General features: G+C 37.0%; 1 protein-coding gene across 5 annotated transcripts in view; it reads right to left on the bottom strand.

The window, feature by feature from the left end:
* Nucleotides 1-995: 995 nt before the first annotated feature.
* LOC136856816 (putative fatty acyl-CoA reductase CG5065) overlaps nucleotides 996-16,058 on the bottom strand; it is a 220,612-nt gene continuing 205,549 nt past the window's right edge. For 4 of the 5 annotated variants that reach the window (XM_067134952.2, XM_068224972.1, XM_068224973.1 and 1 more), the window contains 2 exons: nucleotides 9,203-9,460; nucleotides 996-4,019 (listed from right to left, as the gene is read on the bottom strand). In XM_067134952.2, the coding sequence (XP_066991053.2) occupies nucleotides 3,926-4,019; nucleotides 9,203-9,460 (352 nt within the window). In that variant the 3' untranslated portion in view covers nucleotides 996-3,925. Of the gene's footprint in view, nucleotides 4,020-9,202; nucleotides 9,461-12,609; nucleotides 13,106-16,058 lie in introns of those variants that run through there. The other variant, XM_068224974.1, reaches the window with a different exon arrangement.

Genomic DNA, 16,058 nt, shown 5'->3' with positions numbered 1-16,058 from the left:
CCCATCCAGGCAGTGGCGGCTCGTGATAAAATCGTCCTACGTGCTACAAAAAAACGCTAAATACGCTGTTTTCAGTCTTCAGTGCAAACAGGATCTTGGAAATATAGATCCTCACTAAGAACACTAGTTTAATTTCACTTGATATACACTGTAGTGGATAAATAATTGGATAAATCTCCGTATGAACTTTAACACTAACACAGTGATAGAAAAACACGCACCAACAATATAACCGCGAGATCCAACACCGCAGAAAGCAACTGAAAGAGCTGCCAACCAACTGAATCATTGAGACCTCCTCTATTACCAGCATAATTTACCTTATAAAGCGGTATAACATTTAGGGTCAGTCCAAGATTCTTTGACTCACGTACGAATTCCTTATATTTGACACAAAAGGAAGATGGATATTGGTTGGTTACCTTAATAACAACGTTATGTTTGCGATAGATTGTCCCCAGTTACGCTGTACATTTGAGCCCAGACGATGCTGCTCTCTAGTGGCAGAATCGCTTATTACGTTCAACATCAGGGTAGCAGGAGGCATCGAACACTTCTACCCCCTTGCGGGAGGGCAAGTAACTATAGACGGGATCAGTGAAAGTTGATCCCGGTTGATGGTATACTCCACCGGCTACGGGGAGTGTTGCAAGCTTGGCTGCGCCTGCGTATTGCTTCCTCCAGGCTACAGGCCAGAGCTCATTTCACATGAGCACGAGAGGAGTTCCCCGGGAGAACAGAGCTAGGTGTTCGACAGATCTCGTCCTGATTTTCACAAAACACAAATTCATACCGTACTCAAAACAAAGAAAAGGCACCAGGATAATTGTAATGATAATAATGAATTCCTTACAGTTCCAAGCTACGTGCTGGAGCCCGGTAGCACGTATTGACCGGCCGCCACTGCATCCAGGACCTTCATGGCTTGTACGGAGATGACTTTGCTATTTATAGGGAACTTTATTTAGAAGGCATATATAGTGAATGAATCTTATTAGGCACTCAATTTTCATAACATGGTAATTGACAATATTTTGACATTTATAATTATGTTTCTGTTTAATCTTATAAGTCACCCTGTATTGTAATAGGGGCTGCCTAGATGAAGTACCAGTAGTTAATTCATTCTTGATTCACCTGGAAGGACAAGGGTTCAATTCCCCATCAGAAAGTCAAACAAATTAAAAAATGAGATTTCTGCTTCTGGAGAGGCACATGGCCCTGAGGTTCACTCAACCTACACCAAAAATTGAATACCAGGTTAATTCTTGGGGGCAAAGGCAACTGGGCATACAGCTAACTAATCTGTCCAGCAGAGTGCTAAGGTTCGAACAGTGGAAGCCTTTACCTCCAAGGACCTTTGTAGCCTGCATGGAGAGAGCTTTTCTTTTGCTTTGTATGTAATTTCTTTATTATTTGAAAATTAATGTAGAGACTGAAGTACTGGTATACTGTTTCTTTATTTTTCAGGTCCTATTCAAAACTGATGATGTTTATTGAAAGATATTTCAACCAATGTCTGCTGGGCTGAATGGTTCAAACAATAGAAGTGCCAACCTTCCGAGCCTAAGTTAACAAATTCGATCCTGGCTCAGACCAGTGATATTTGAAGTTTTGTTGGTTTTTATTATTATTATTATTATTATTATTATTATTATTCTTATTCTTATTCTTATTATTATTATTATTATTATTATTATATTCAGTGGTCCAGCACCTCCCAGTGCCATAAAAGTTCACATGTGCTGTTGGCTATGTGTGGTCTGGTGTTATCATGCAACAACACGGCACCTGTTGAGAGAACTCCAGGCCATTTTCAGTGAATTGCTATCTGCAATCAGTCCAGAGTGTCAAAGTAAACAGCAGCATTCACTTTCATTCTCCTAGTGAAGAAATCAATCATCTGGACCATCCTGCCTATAGCCTTGACTTGGCACCCAATCATTTTTCATTTCTTCAGACTGTTGAAAAAGCACATAGGCGGTAAGCAATTTAACAATGATATGGCTGTTCAGCCTGCCATCATGATGTGACTTCAGGGACTGGATGCAGAGTTCTTCCATACCGACATGTATGCATTGCTGTACCAATGGAACAAGTGCTTAGATGAGAATGATGACTACATTGAATAATAATGCATATCAGTGCCTTACTACTGTGTATTATTATTTCTTCTCCACGCATGCTCTGGTTACCTTATTTATTGAAGTGCCAAAGGCAGGCATTTATACAAATGGAAGTATATAACTTTCCTAGAGGACTGTCACTGTATTGTAGCATGAAGGAAGCTTGCAGTGATGTCTCAGTGGTGTACTAGCTGCCAGCATCTTGGAAAGGTGTGACAATTCAACAGACAAGCTCACACCCTCATTGAGGTGAAATGCTGGTAACTTCACTATGAAAAAAGCCTAAAGTACTTCAGTACTTTAAAGAACAGCTTATTTTTTAAATCTTAGTATAAATACTAGGTACACAAAGATTCATAAAATGCTAGTGTTTTTTCTACAACAAAACAGAAAAAAAAGACAATTCTTTGGCACAAAGAGCCCACTAACGGCATTAGCTTGCCAAGTGGGCTGCTGCACAGCCAGGTAGACTGGAGATATTGCAGTGCCAGGCAGTCAATGTGACCATAGTCTAAGCTGTATCGCTTTGTTTTTGTGATAAAGTCCTCTGTTCCTTGTATCATGCAGCTCGTCCTTTGGTCTCAAGGCTGAGTGAGCCCCATACCAACCATCAGTACAGACCTTGGGGGAGGCAGGTTTCGAACCCAGTATCTCTGGGTAATACATAGATATGCTATCCTTACACCAACGGGCTGAATTAAACTTCTACAAACACCTTCAAAACAATACTAAAATTATGAGCATATTTCATTTTAAAAATATTATTTTAAATAAATCTAGCATGCAGTCATTTTTCATATTCCTTGTAATAATATTCATGTTCTAACATTGATTTCATTTACTTGTACCGTATTTCTACTGCCAACTTTGTTATTGAACTTCCCTTGGTCTATTCTTATTCTTTTCAAACCCTAAGGGTATGAGATTTGTGAGACTTCCACTGTTCAATCTTTTCTGGCCCTTCTGCCCTTAAATTCCATTCTCTTTCTAAAAGTTGTAGCTATTCTTCTTTCTCCCTCAGCTGATGCTCTGAGAACTGATAGCCTTGTTAGTTTGTCCTTTAAACCAACAATCATCATATCTGATTATAGATTCTATTCATTCTATACAAACTTTTGGCTGTGAATAATAACTTCAGCACTTAAATCAAATTTACTTGTTTCAAATCCTGGCCATAGTGATTTACAGGAGTTGTTTGCCATCCCTAGTATGGGAGTATCTTTCTCAACTAAAACCCCAGCTAAGTTGAGATGTACCGGTATACATAATAGCAGGTGCCTCTAAAACACTGTTTATTGGACACTTCTACAACAAAATATGAGATTGTTGACAATGATATATGTCTGTAGCAATTAAAAATGTAAGAATCTGGCAACTGTCATAAATGTTCTTACATATATTATGAAGTTAGAATAACACATATTTTAATATTTCAGCCCCTCTTGTTTTGAGAGTCTTCCTGATAATGCATTCTTGACTGAATATTTTGATACTATAGGACTAGACTAACTCCATCTTAGAAAAGTACGTTAACCACTTACCCAAAAGTCATCATACTCCACACTACTCATTAGGCAAGATTAGGCATTACGCATTTCAGCTTGACTATACCTTAAAAGTATAATATTAACACTCACATTATTTCCTTTTAGTAACTCTAAATTTGTATATTTAGCACTACTTCTACTTTGAAAACAAAACTTTATACAATGTACTGTGTGTGAATGTTGTTTTCTTCTCTGAAGTACTCCTTTCACAGTAGGAAAGTTACAGTAGTACATCAGCAATACATTCTTTATTCAGAATGAAAATGTACGTGAAAACAACACAAAAGAGAGCCATATTAATAGGAGTACAACCAAGACTTGAGTGATATGATGCATCCAGAATAACCTGAAAAAGTCAAGTACATCTTAGTGTTGGCATTGGCACTCTGAAAAGTGACAACTTATTATAACTGAGGTGCCTAGTATCAAACACGGACATGTGCCACCTATATCAAAATTGAGTTAAGGATCGATCATTATGGTATTTTTAATGCTCTCTCTGAATTAGTGGCTCGTATCTTTCATAAACGAGCATTTGTACTTTATTTTTATCATAGAAATATGCAGTTTCTTTCATAGTCGGACACCTCCAAACGTAGTTTCTATCAAAAATGGACATGCCCGTTTCAGCCAATCAGATTGCTACAAGTGATATCAAACTGTCATGGCAACTGTTCGTTTACATTCTCTTGTCGGTGCGTGCTCGGAAGTTTAGTGTTCATGCTTTTTTCAGCATTTTACTTATAAATATTTGAGAAAATATTTTCCTTTAATATGGAAGACAATGTTTCAGAGTGTCCTGAACTTGCATATGTATAATGAAGATAGAGAAGTGGAATTGCAAGTAAAGGAAGCCTACTTTCGGCACATTTTTAATACCAGGTTCAGTTCAGGGTTTTCTTCTCCAGGCACAGATGACTGCACTACATGCTTGGAACTAGAGCAATGTATTAAGTTTGAAAAGAATGAACAGGAAAGATCAACCTTTAATTTTGAAGAGAACTATCCACAAAAAACGAGCAGAGAATTTTTATCGACATCTGAGGGAAAAAGAGGAGGACCGTTTTTTTAATGTCCTATGATTACCAAAAGAGCCTTGTTTTATCCTAATTAAGTGATCATTCAGCTCATTATTCCAGACAACTCTACTTTTACAATCTGTCTGTTGTAACAGGCACCTCTGAAAGCAAACTGCGCCCTGACAATGTGTCTGTTTATACGTGGCTTGAGAATGAGGCAAAGAAATTAGAACAGGTATTTCCAATTATTCAACACTCATATTTGCCCTCAGATAGGATTTTTGGACTCATTGAGAAAGACCTGAAGAAGATGACGACCATAATAAGTCCAGATGAATATCATGAGGTGTTCAAAAGGTTCAGCACAGTGAAAGTGACTGGACAAACCTGGGAACCACTGAATAGGAAAGAACAATTACAGATTTATCTTAAATCAACTTCATTTCAAGATTTCACAGTGTAAAGAAACTGTACTCAGTTGCACAAAAAGAGGTAATTTTGTAGTTAAAAGTGAGGTAGGCTACTATTTGGGCACATGTATTGAGTGCAAGATCACAAATGCAATACAGGCAAGTCTAATGTTTTGAATCCTTTACGCATTGATATTGGCATGAATGAAAACCCACAGAAACTTCAAGATGTTGATAAATTACGAGGTAAGGGCTTCAGAAATAGAAGAAATTAAATGCCTCTCTTAAGTGGCATGTTGAAGTCAATAATAAAAACAGTTGTAGTGAAAATGAACAAGCTGTTAATGATTACGAATGTGATTGTTTTGAAGAAGTACAGTGAATCAAGAACTGAAATGAATGTTAAAATTGTTAAAGTATAAGAATAACCCTATTTTTTTCTTTCATATTTTCATTAAATATCTTTTAAAACAGAAGTTTACTTTCGTGTCATCCTGCAACTTTCATTCCAAATATTGAGATAGTTTGTTTCAAAAGTGGACAATTACATGGATTTTTGTATCAAAAATGGACAAAAGCCAATGTTAGTTTAAAAAATGGACATTGTCGTATTTAAACGTGCTTTACATTGCCTTAGAATGAAATTCTTAAGTGTCGACCATGGTTTTCTTGTTCGTAGGGTTGGCAATATGGCACACAAAAATTTTCACACTCATATTGGTTGGTTAACATAGAGAAACAAAAATGTGGCTCCACTGAAAACTTAACAAAATTGCTTTTGTCCATGTTTGATACTAGGCACCTCAACTTATTATTAAATTAATACTACAGAATAGCACTATTCCAAGTCAATTGTTGGAAATTTCTATGAAAGTTATATTTAAGGATCTGCTAACAAGAACACATGTGAAAAATATAATTGGACAGCATTAAGCAGAAAGAAACCAGCCCCAAAAATTATAAAAAATATGAGTTAGTGGTATGTTTGAGTGTGGTTTGCCATTGCCTATTTTCATCAAAAGGAGCTAGTCCTAGATCCATTCATCATTAAATACCATAATATTCTTGTTAGAATATGTTCTTTGTATGAAATTAGATGTTCTCAATATGAAATACAACATTTCTATTTCAGGAAGAAAGAATGAGGTAGTCACAACTTTCAGTTTTATAGAAAAGGGACACTTTTCTATTCAATTAAGGCCAGTGATTCTTTTAACCATTTTATTTCAATGCAAAGGAACCATTGATTTAACTTTGACTTCTGTTTTATCAGAATCTACTCCAAGATGGTTGGTTCCTTTCTGAATAATAATTAGTAATTAAGTATTCATTTCTGATTAATGTTGTCTAATTAAATGCTGGATTGTGGTAGTGTTGATTGTTGTTTTAAGAGGAAGTACAGTATAACATAGCAACCATCCTCAAAAGATGGATCCTCCATTTGACTCAATTTTATCTGTTAAACCTGTGCGTTAAATTTACATTTTCAAAATCAGTGTATGATTTTATGTCTGGTCTTAGAGAATTAAGTTATGAAGGGCAAGATAATGCATTTGTAAATCTGGAAAAGGCCTTTAATAATATTGACTGAACCACGTTTTTTAAAGGTTGCTAATAATATTGATTGAAGCAAGCTCTTTAAGATTCCAGTGATGATCAACATCGGGTACCGAGAAAGAAAGATTATCTACAATCTGTACTAACATCTGACTGTAATGATAAGAACTGTTGTGCGTGATTATTTTGAACATCATTCTTTCTCAGTGGAAATGTATGATTACCTCCTTGTCATTCATTCAGCTGTTTCAGTTCACAGTGAGATTCATAAAGTTCAGTCCAAAATCAACAGTGCTGTGTATATATCGGATATGTACTGTGTATTCCATTGAACTTATTTTTCAGACCTGAATAAATGTACTTTATTGTTCTTATGATAGCTGTATACAATTTGCATGTAACATCCATCACGATACTGTGCAAATACAACGTACCTACATAAATTAAACGTCGAATTACTACTATTCCAGAAAATCCCTGTACAGTAGCCTATATCACTACCTAGCACAAGTCATTCAAATTAATGTTTTAAAACGTGACCTCAATTTAACATCACTCTATTTAATGCATCAACTACATTCTGAACAAACTATGGTGTTATAATGAGGGATAACTATATCGCCAAAAGAGAAGGACCATCGTGAAGGGTGTGAAAATGAAGGAGCTCCCAGGCCTTGCAAATCTAACACTGTTGGGGTTGGAAGATAACAAGAGTTGACCAATGGAGGTGAGATAGGAAAGATTAACACAAGGAGCCTCACAAAAGTAAGTGTAAGCAATGCCAGACTCACCTAGGGGAACCATGATCACCAACCCACACTCCCAAGTTCAGAGCACTTGATCACCCTTTCAGTCACCTCTTATGACAGGCAGGGTATACAAGGGGTGTATTCTATGCCCTCATCCACATGCTGTTGTTGTGGTAAATATGCTGGTAATCTCTCTGACATGGTGAACTCATCGATTCTCTACTTTGTACCGAGTGAGTTGGCCGTGTGGTTAGGGTAGCGCAACTGTAAGCTTGCATTCGGGAAAGACTGGATTCGAACCCCACTGTCGGCAGCCCTGAAAACGGTTTTCTGTGGTTTCCCATTTTCACACCAAGCAGATGCTGGGGCTGTACTTAAATTAAGGCCACAGCCGCTTCCTTTTACTCCTAACCCTTTCCTATCGCATCATCATCATAAGACTTATCTGTGTCGGTGCGACATAAAAGCAAATTGAAAAAAAAAACTCTCTTCTTTATTCCCGAGATGTATCTTCAATCGAAAAATGTGAAAAGTTCATCATGATCAATTTTTCCATTACTATTTTCTTTTTTCAGCCAAACGGATCCAACAACAAGCCCTTGTAGACATATTGTTAGAGGTATTTGATACTTTTAACAGAGGTACAAAATTGTATACTGATATCATATAGTATATCTGTAATAATCATGATTTATACTGAATAACCCATTGACTGTCAATGCCAAACTGGCCAACTGTGTAGGCCCTATTGTCTCCTCTACTTAGGATATCCATTAACATTTTCTTCGACTATTTCTCTTAAATGTTTTGAGAAATTTTTGCAAAATGCACTTTGACATCCCACTTTGGATATGAGAGCATATGATGACAAAGTGGATTCAAGATCTAGTGGAAATCCATCTTGACCAAATAAACATTACCATTTTAAATTCACTTATTTGTAGCTTGTTTCCCTTTGCCCATGCTTCTAACTTGCTGATGATTTCCTATAGGTCTTTCAGGCTGATTTAACCAAATACCATGTCATCAATGGTACAGCAATTTATTTGATAGTACGGCAGCCATCGTGGGTACCAGTATCTTTTAATGATTATGATCGTACAGAGTACAATTATATTCAAAATGAAATAATTCTACTGACTTTTTAAGAAATTATGGAATTTTTTTCAGGATATTCAGATGGTTGATAAGGTTTTTGTACAAATTGCACCTCCTAACTTTCTGTAGTTCAGGAGGTTGAGTTTTGTGAAAGTTACACATTAGCATTTTATAGTATATACATTTATCAAAGAAGACATTCATAAGGTCTTAATATTCTTAATATTTAAATTATTTAAATAAATTGATCTTAATAATTAGTTTCCAACTTTATTTAGTGACATTTGGTCTTCCAGTGTGGTCTTACTAACATAGCAGCTTCTCACAAAATTTGCCCAGGTCTATGTTTGGATCTGTCACAAATCAAGACCAGCCTGAAGGAGTGAAAGAGTGTTCTTTCAACCTTCAGAACTGAACTGAGTTATCTTAGAAGTGGTTCCTGGGGTTCTTCACTTCAATCCAGGCAAATGATGTGATGATTTCAAATTCTACTGGTAGGCTTTCCACTTCAAGCCCTGGTTAAGAATAGAAAAACAATGAAGAGACCACACCACAACACCCAATATCATACAGACTTTACTCATACTAAGTATAATGTTTCAATCCTGTTACATGCAGTTGCAACAAGAACTGTGATATTGTGCAGCAAGTATTTTTTTTTTTTTTTTTCAAAAAGAATGTAATCTTCAAACTTACTTTTTCATTCTCCTCCTTGCTTGGGGCAGGGAACTGGGATGTTGATTGAAATTAAAGCTTCTTATACCTAAGATGTAGCTCTCAAGAACAGCAGGCCACTCTATGTCTTTGACATCAAAATTAAAATTATGACGATCTTCTGCATTCAGGATGTTAAAGAGGCTACGCATATTATCATCCTTGAAATGCCATTGGTTTGTTGTGAAGAACTCAAAGTCCTTAGAAGTTCTTTGAATTTTCAACTGCATAGATACCAATCTATAAACAGAGATCAAATATTCCTTATAGAATTCCTTAGATAACTCATGTTTTTTCAAAATCTAACTCTACTTGAACTTAGCCAAACAAGTAGCAAGTCAAGTACTGTTCAGACACCTACTTCACACACACACATATAGATTTAGCACCTATCCCATATTTCAGGCAAAAATGATGTGCCACATATTATCTGTTGTTCTTTATTTTTCAATAACAAAATTTAATAACAATGATTCAGTAGAGAAAAAATTAGAGGGAAGTTTCTTGCAATTTTATGTGAAGCTCTAAAATATCTCCACTACTCCTATGAAAAAAAATGAAATGGTGTATGGCTTTTAGTGCCGGGAGTGCCTGAAGACATGTTCGGCTCGCCAGGTGCAGGTCTTTCGAGTTGAGTCCCGTAGGCGACCTGCGCGTCGTGATGAGGATGAAGTGATGATGAAGACAACACATACACCCAGCCCCCGTGTCATTGGAATTAACCAATTAAGGTTAAAATCCCCGACCCGGCCGGGAATCGAACCCGGGACCCTCTGAACCGAAGGCCAGTACGCTGACTGTTCAGCCAACGAGTCGGACACTACTCCTATGATTTATGTGAAGACAATGCTGCAGCAAAGCTACAAAATTTCAGTTTGAAAACAAGAATTCGTTTTTCTTGTCTGAAAGGGGCAGTCAAAATGTCTTCAGTTAACCAAAGAGGTGAAGAGTTCTGCATTTTTGGAGACATCCTGTTGTACATCCTGGAAAGTGGTGAAAACACAATGCAGAAGTGGGTAGACGAGTTTGCAAAGCTCATTGAAGTACATGAAGAACTTGTGCTTAGTGTACCTGGTTCAAATGCGTTTGTTGAGCATTTATTCTCCTTGATGGCAATTAAGTGGACTGATACAAGAAATAGAAATACAAGTTTAGTGTCTCTAATAAAGAGTGAACTTCTAATTTCAACAAATATGAAAATATCAGGTCAAGAATTCCATACCATAATCAAATCTAATTCTGATGTTTAAAGGGAGCAAAGTAAAACCAATGTAATTTAAATCTGTTCTGAAATAAGCAGTATCCATTATTTCTATGGAATGTCTGGTATTTTCACTGACATTTTCCTTATTTCATTTAGTAAAAGATGGCAACCCTGCACACATGCTAAGTATTTTTGGCACACGTTTTCTGGATAGATTTGTGTACGGGGGTGAGGAGAAAGGAGGAAGCTCTCCTGATTCCGGTAGTGCTGCCAACTGAATGGAAATGAAATATGAATTGAATCGATAATATGATCGATTGATATGAAGTTTCTAAACTGTTATTATCTTAAGCCAACAACTGTGTCACACATACATTACATAACATTTCTCGATGTGAATCTTGTTCCTAGCATGAATTCTATAGTTTGGCTTTGCTGTGTAAACAACAACAATACTAGTACATAAAGTGTATGCCAGATGTCGCATAGCTATGCATACACGACTCATAGTTTGTGTTTCAAAGGTTGCCAGTACGAATCTCGAAGATTGCCGAGGTCTAACGATTCAGCACTAGGGTGTAAATCTATCCAGAAAAAAGTGTGCCGATAATAATCAGGTCTGTTTTAAAAATCTCAAATTCTTGGCATCATCCAAGGCAAGTCATCTAGAATCATGCAACAGAAAGTTGCCAATCACAATCTCAAAACTAATAAAAATTAAATAATTGTAGGAAAAGACTAGAAAGAAAGTTACCCTCTTTTATAATGAGTGCTTTAAACTTATAGTCCATGTCAGGTCTGAAAAGCTGCATTGTTCAGTGTTTGAATCATGACACTGATAGTAGCCTGAAAAGGTAACTTATTTCAAGCCTTGACATATCATTCTCTCTATGTCCAAATAATGGGATATGAAGATAAAGTTGGAATTCAAGAGGACAAGTTGGGGCAAATATTTGTTTATAGGGATTGGAATAACTTACCAAGGGAGATGTTCAATAAGTTTCGAAATTATTGAAGAAAAGACTAGGTAAACAACAGATAGGGAATCTGCCATCTGGGTAGCTGCCCTAAATGCAGATCAATGATGATTGATTGCAATATTTACAAAATATCTATGGTCATATGTTCCGAAGCCTTGAAGCAACCTGAGACACATTCTCAACAATGACGCAGACATTCCGAGGCGTCTGCATACCAAGCCGACCAATCAATGGATTGAACTACGATTCCTTCAAGGAAGTATCAAGAAATATAAATAAATAAATATGTTCCACAATAACATAGGTTAGTTTCTACACACATAACTTCACAGGAATGATGACCAAATATGTTCCAAACCTCCAATATACAGTAGCTCAAGAACAACAATTATAAGGAAAGCAGTAGGGAACACTGAAGATAAAAAATAAAATTTTAAAAAGGCAGATTCAAATCTGGCAAAGGTAGTAGGAGGTTTGAAGTCTATTTGACACTCCATGTTGCACAATGTTGGCATGTAAAAAATCTCTGGTGACATATTTGGTTTTTATCAGACAAAGTTAATTAAAAACTCAGTCATAAAATCTATTTCTCTGTCATCTAGAAGATCAAAACTGAACATCAGAGTTAATTTTCACCAAGAACTGATGATGACTCCAAGGGAGTCGAAACCAGTTTTCTTATAATTTAATATATTTTTGCAATGTGTTGAAAGGTGGAACATCCCTCAAACTCTACATTATTAGTTAAACGTCAACACGGAAATGAAGATCATAACTTACAAACATCAGAGTTGACTTGCAGGCAGCCTAAATGGTGTCAAAATCAAAATGCCTGCACCCCGTAGTTGAGGCCATACGATTCTTATTGTCTTCAGAGGCATGAGAGAGACAGAATTTTGTACTGAAAAGAGATTGTTAACATACCAGATACTAGTAAATCTATCAATATTTAGGTACTACTGTATTAAATGCTGACTGACTGTGCTCAAATTCAATTAGCAGTCTTGGCCTTAGGAAGCAAGCACATTATCAGCCAAGTCACACAGCCAACATCAATCGAATGATCTTTGAATATTAGGAATGTGGAGTCGAAATTGATGATGAGCTACTCCAGATCTGATGGTGTTGGATTAGAAACGATTTGGACCAGAAAGTAAGTGAAAAGATGAGGACACTCACACACAATAAAAAGGTCTGTGGTGGTTGTAGGATTAATAAATTGTTGACTGAAACCTTCAGTGAATAAATACAATTTTTTGAGTGTTTTACTACTGTATTAATCTCATAAACCAAATCAGCTTGAAAACGTATAAGAGAAATATCTCTTCTCTCCCATTTGTTAACTTATAAGGGCTTAAAAGCACATAGTGTACCTGTATAAGGTCTTGCAAATGATATCCTAACAATAGACAATTATGTATAGAAAGGAAAATGTAAGGAACCCACGATAGGATAAGTAGCCTACATGACATGTCAGTGTGGGAAGAAGGAACAACAGGAGGAGGAGGTGAGGATAAACATGAAAATATGAAAGGACAAGGACAATCTCCATATCTTCATACACTGTAGTTGTCAGATAGATAGGCTGTCTCCTTATCCATCCTAGATTTTCTACAGCTATTCCTTCTCAATTCCTGATGAGATTGTTTCTGCTTCCCAGTTTCATGAAGAAGGTAGGTATCGATGCTCATCTCAGCAGCTCTTCAGTCACGATGTGGGGATTGTAGTGTAAGAAGAAAGCCAGATAAGGACAGAAAATAAAGGAAATAAATAAAAATTAATACAGGTAGTCAAAGCCTAGAAGCATACAATGAACAAACAAGAAGGAAACAATCCCAACAGTAATGGAAAAGAATATACAAGTGACCATTCAAGTCATAGATAGAAATGATAGAAATACCCACTCATTCACAACACTCCCACACGTGCAAGCATACACATTCACCCACATACACCTGTACTTGCACCCATCCTTCTTGCAATTCTACTTTATACAAGTTATATACATCGCATATGGGTTTCTATTTACATATACATTTTCTTTACGTCACGGAGGAAGTGAGGAAAAGGAAGCAACTTTACCTCAGATGGTAGAAGGTTCCAGGGGTACGAGCAACCCTTGCGTAAAACCCATTTAAATATGAGGTTGTTCTAGCGAAGGGAGGGACAAGAGTAACTCCTTGGTCTCTTTTAACAGAGCGGTAATTAAGCTGCAGGTGGTGGAAAGGGGAGAGATGTGTGTTGTCTGTGTTGTCTGGGCCATCTAGTGAGAAAATAAAATATTTTACTTTGCACAACTTATTTAAAAAACAAGAGAAAAATATGAATATGAACATTGTGTAATTTTTGTGTATTCCTTTCGGTATTCAGTAATTAACAGTAGCTTTTATCTGTTAGGGTGTTGTAGGATAAAAATAGAATACGTCTAAGTAATATTATAGTGTAGTAGTATATTAATTACCTAATTGTCGTGTGATCTTTGAGCACTATCCTATACAATATTTCTTTTCGTTCATTTCTTTCTTTCTTTTTTTTTTGCACAAAGCAAGTTATTTTATTTTTCATTTCCATTTTGACCATAAAGAATGGCTAAAGAGTGCAAGTGTAGGAACTGTGGGTGTGGCGAGGCATTGAGGGGTATGAGGGAGGAGTTGGAGAGTTTGAGGAAGATAATTAGGATTCTCACAGAAGATAGGAATGAAGGTAGGCCTCCCTCAAACAATGTACAGGTCACAGCAGGTGTAAAAGAGGGATGGGAAGGAAAGGGGAGAACTGTAGAAGACAGGTGGTCTAATGTTCTAAGGGGGGAGGAGATTGCAGGCTAAGAGTTCTTTTCAGGATCAGAATTCAGGACAGGTGTCTGTGAGAAATCGGCACGAGCCACTCGAGGTAGAGCAACAGAGGGAAGATGAGGAACAGGGAACTTTTGCTGAGATGTGTGGAAGTACGAGGAAGGGAAAAGGTAGGAAAGGGAAATGTAGAGTAGAGGATAGGAAAAGACAGGTGGAACAGGGGAAGGAGAAAAGGAGGAGGAAGTAACTTCTGCAGCTATCAGGAAAGATAGGGCTGACCAGGAGGGGAGGGGATCAAAGGAGGTGGGTAGGGTTGAGGCTCTGGTCATAGGGGATTCCATCATTAGACACGTGGGGAAAGTGTGTGGAGGAAAGGGAAACAGGGTAGAGTGTTGTCCAGGAATTAGGTTGAAGCAGATGCTGAGAAAAGTATAAGAGAAAGAGGAGGGGAAAGAGAAGGTGGTAGTGTTTCACATTGGTACCAACAACGTAAGGCAAGCTAATATAAGTACCAACATAGTTGGGGATGTGTGGGATCTGGTAAATGCAACAGGGGTGAAGTTTAAGGAAGCGGAGATTGTTATCAGTGTAATACTGTGTAGGAGGGATACTGACTGGAGTGTGACTGGGGGTTTAAATGGGTATGTGGGAAACTGGGAGTGAAATTTCTAGATCCTAATGGATGGGTAGGAGATAGGGATCTGCGCTCAGATGGCCTTCACTTAAACTGCAGTGGTACGTATAAGTTAGGAAATTTGTGTAGAAGGGTAATAGGTACATTCAGCGAAACGGGGTTATCTAGGAAGCAGTGATGAGGGTACAGAGATCTGGAAGTCAAGTAGGGATGACATAAAAATGTTAGTGTTGAACTGTAGAAGTATTGTATTTAATAGATATATATTTACCAGATATTGTAATAGGAGTTGAACCATGGCTGAGAAATGATATAATGGATGCAGAAATTTTCTCACGGAACTGGAGTGTGTACCGTAGAGATAGGATAGGAATGGTGGGAGGGGGAGTATTCATTCTGGTGAAAGAAGAATTTGTAAGCTACAAAAAAGTGAAGGATGAGAAACATGAAATTCTAGGTGTAAGGCTCATTTCTAAAGATAATTGGCAACTTGATGTCTTTGGAGTGTACAGACCAGAAAAGGGTAGCGCTGATGCTGATTCAGAATTATTTGATACGATAATCAGCTATGTGGGAAACGATATGGAAAGGAATGTGATTGTAGTGGGAGATCTTAATTTACCAAATGTCAATAGGGAAGGAAATGCAAACGACAGAAAGCATGACCAACAAATGGCTAATAAGCTAATATGCAAAGGACAGCTGGTTCAGAAAGTGACGGAACCAACTAGTGGGGAAAATATTCTGGACGTGGTGCTGATAAAACCAGATGAGCTCTATAGAGAAACCGAAGTAATAGATGGTATTAGTGATCACAAAGCTGTTTTTATCATAGTTAAAAATAAATGTGATAGAAAGGAAGGTTTTAAAAGTAGGACTATTAGGCAGTACCATATGGCTGATAAAGCAGGCATGAGGCAGTTTTTAAAAAGTAATTATGATTGGTGGAAAACGGTAAATAAGAATGTAAACAGACTCTGGGATGGGTTTAAAGAAATTGTTGAGGAATGTGCAAACAGGTTTGTACCTTTAAAGGTTGTAAGGAATGTGTAAACAGGTTTGTACCTTTAAAGGTTGTAAGGAATGATAAACACCCACCTTATTATAATAGAGAAATAAAGAGACTAAGAAGGAAGTGCAGATTGGAAAGAAATAGAGTTAGAAATGGGTGTGGAAGTAAAGAGAAATTGAAGGAACTTGATAGGAAATTGAATCTAGCAAAGAAGGC

The sequence above is a fragment of the Anabrus simplex genome, chromosome 1 (assembly GCF_040414725.1).
Source record: "Anabrus simplex isolate iqAnaSimp1 chromosome 1, ASM4041472v1, whole genome shotgun sequence".
In the NCBI taxonomy this organism is placed as follows: Eukaryota; Metazoa; Arthropoda; class Insecta; order Orthoptera; family Tettigoniidae; genus Anabrus; species Anabrus simplex.
Note: the sequence above shows the minus strand (reverse complement) of the source record. Positions and strands in the feature narration are given on the sequence as shown.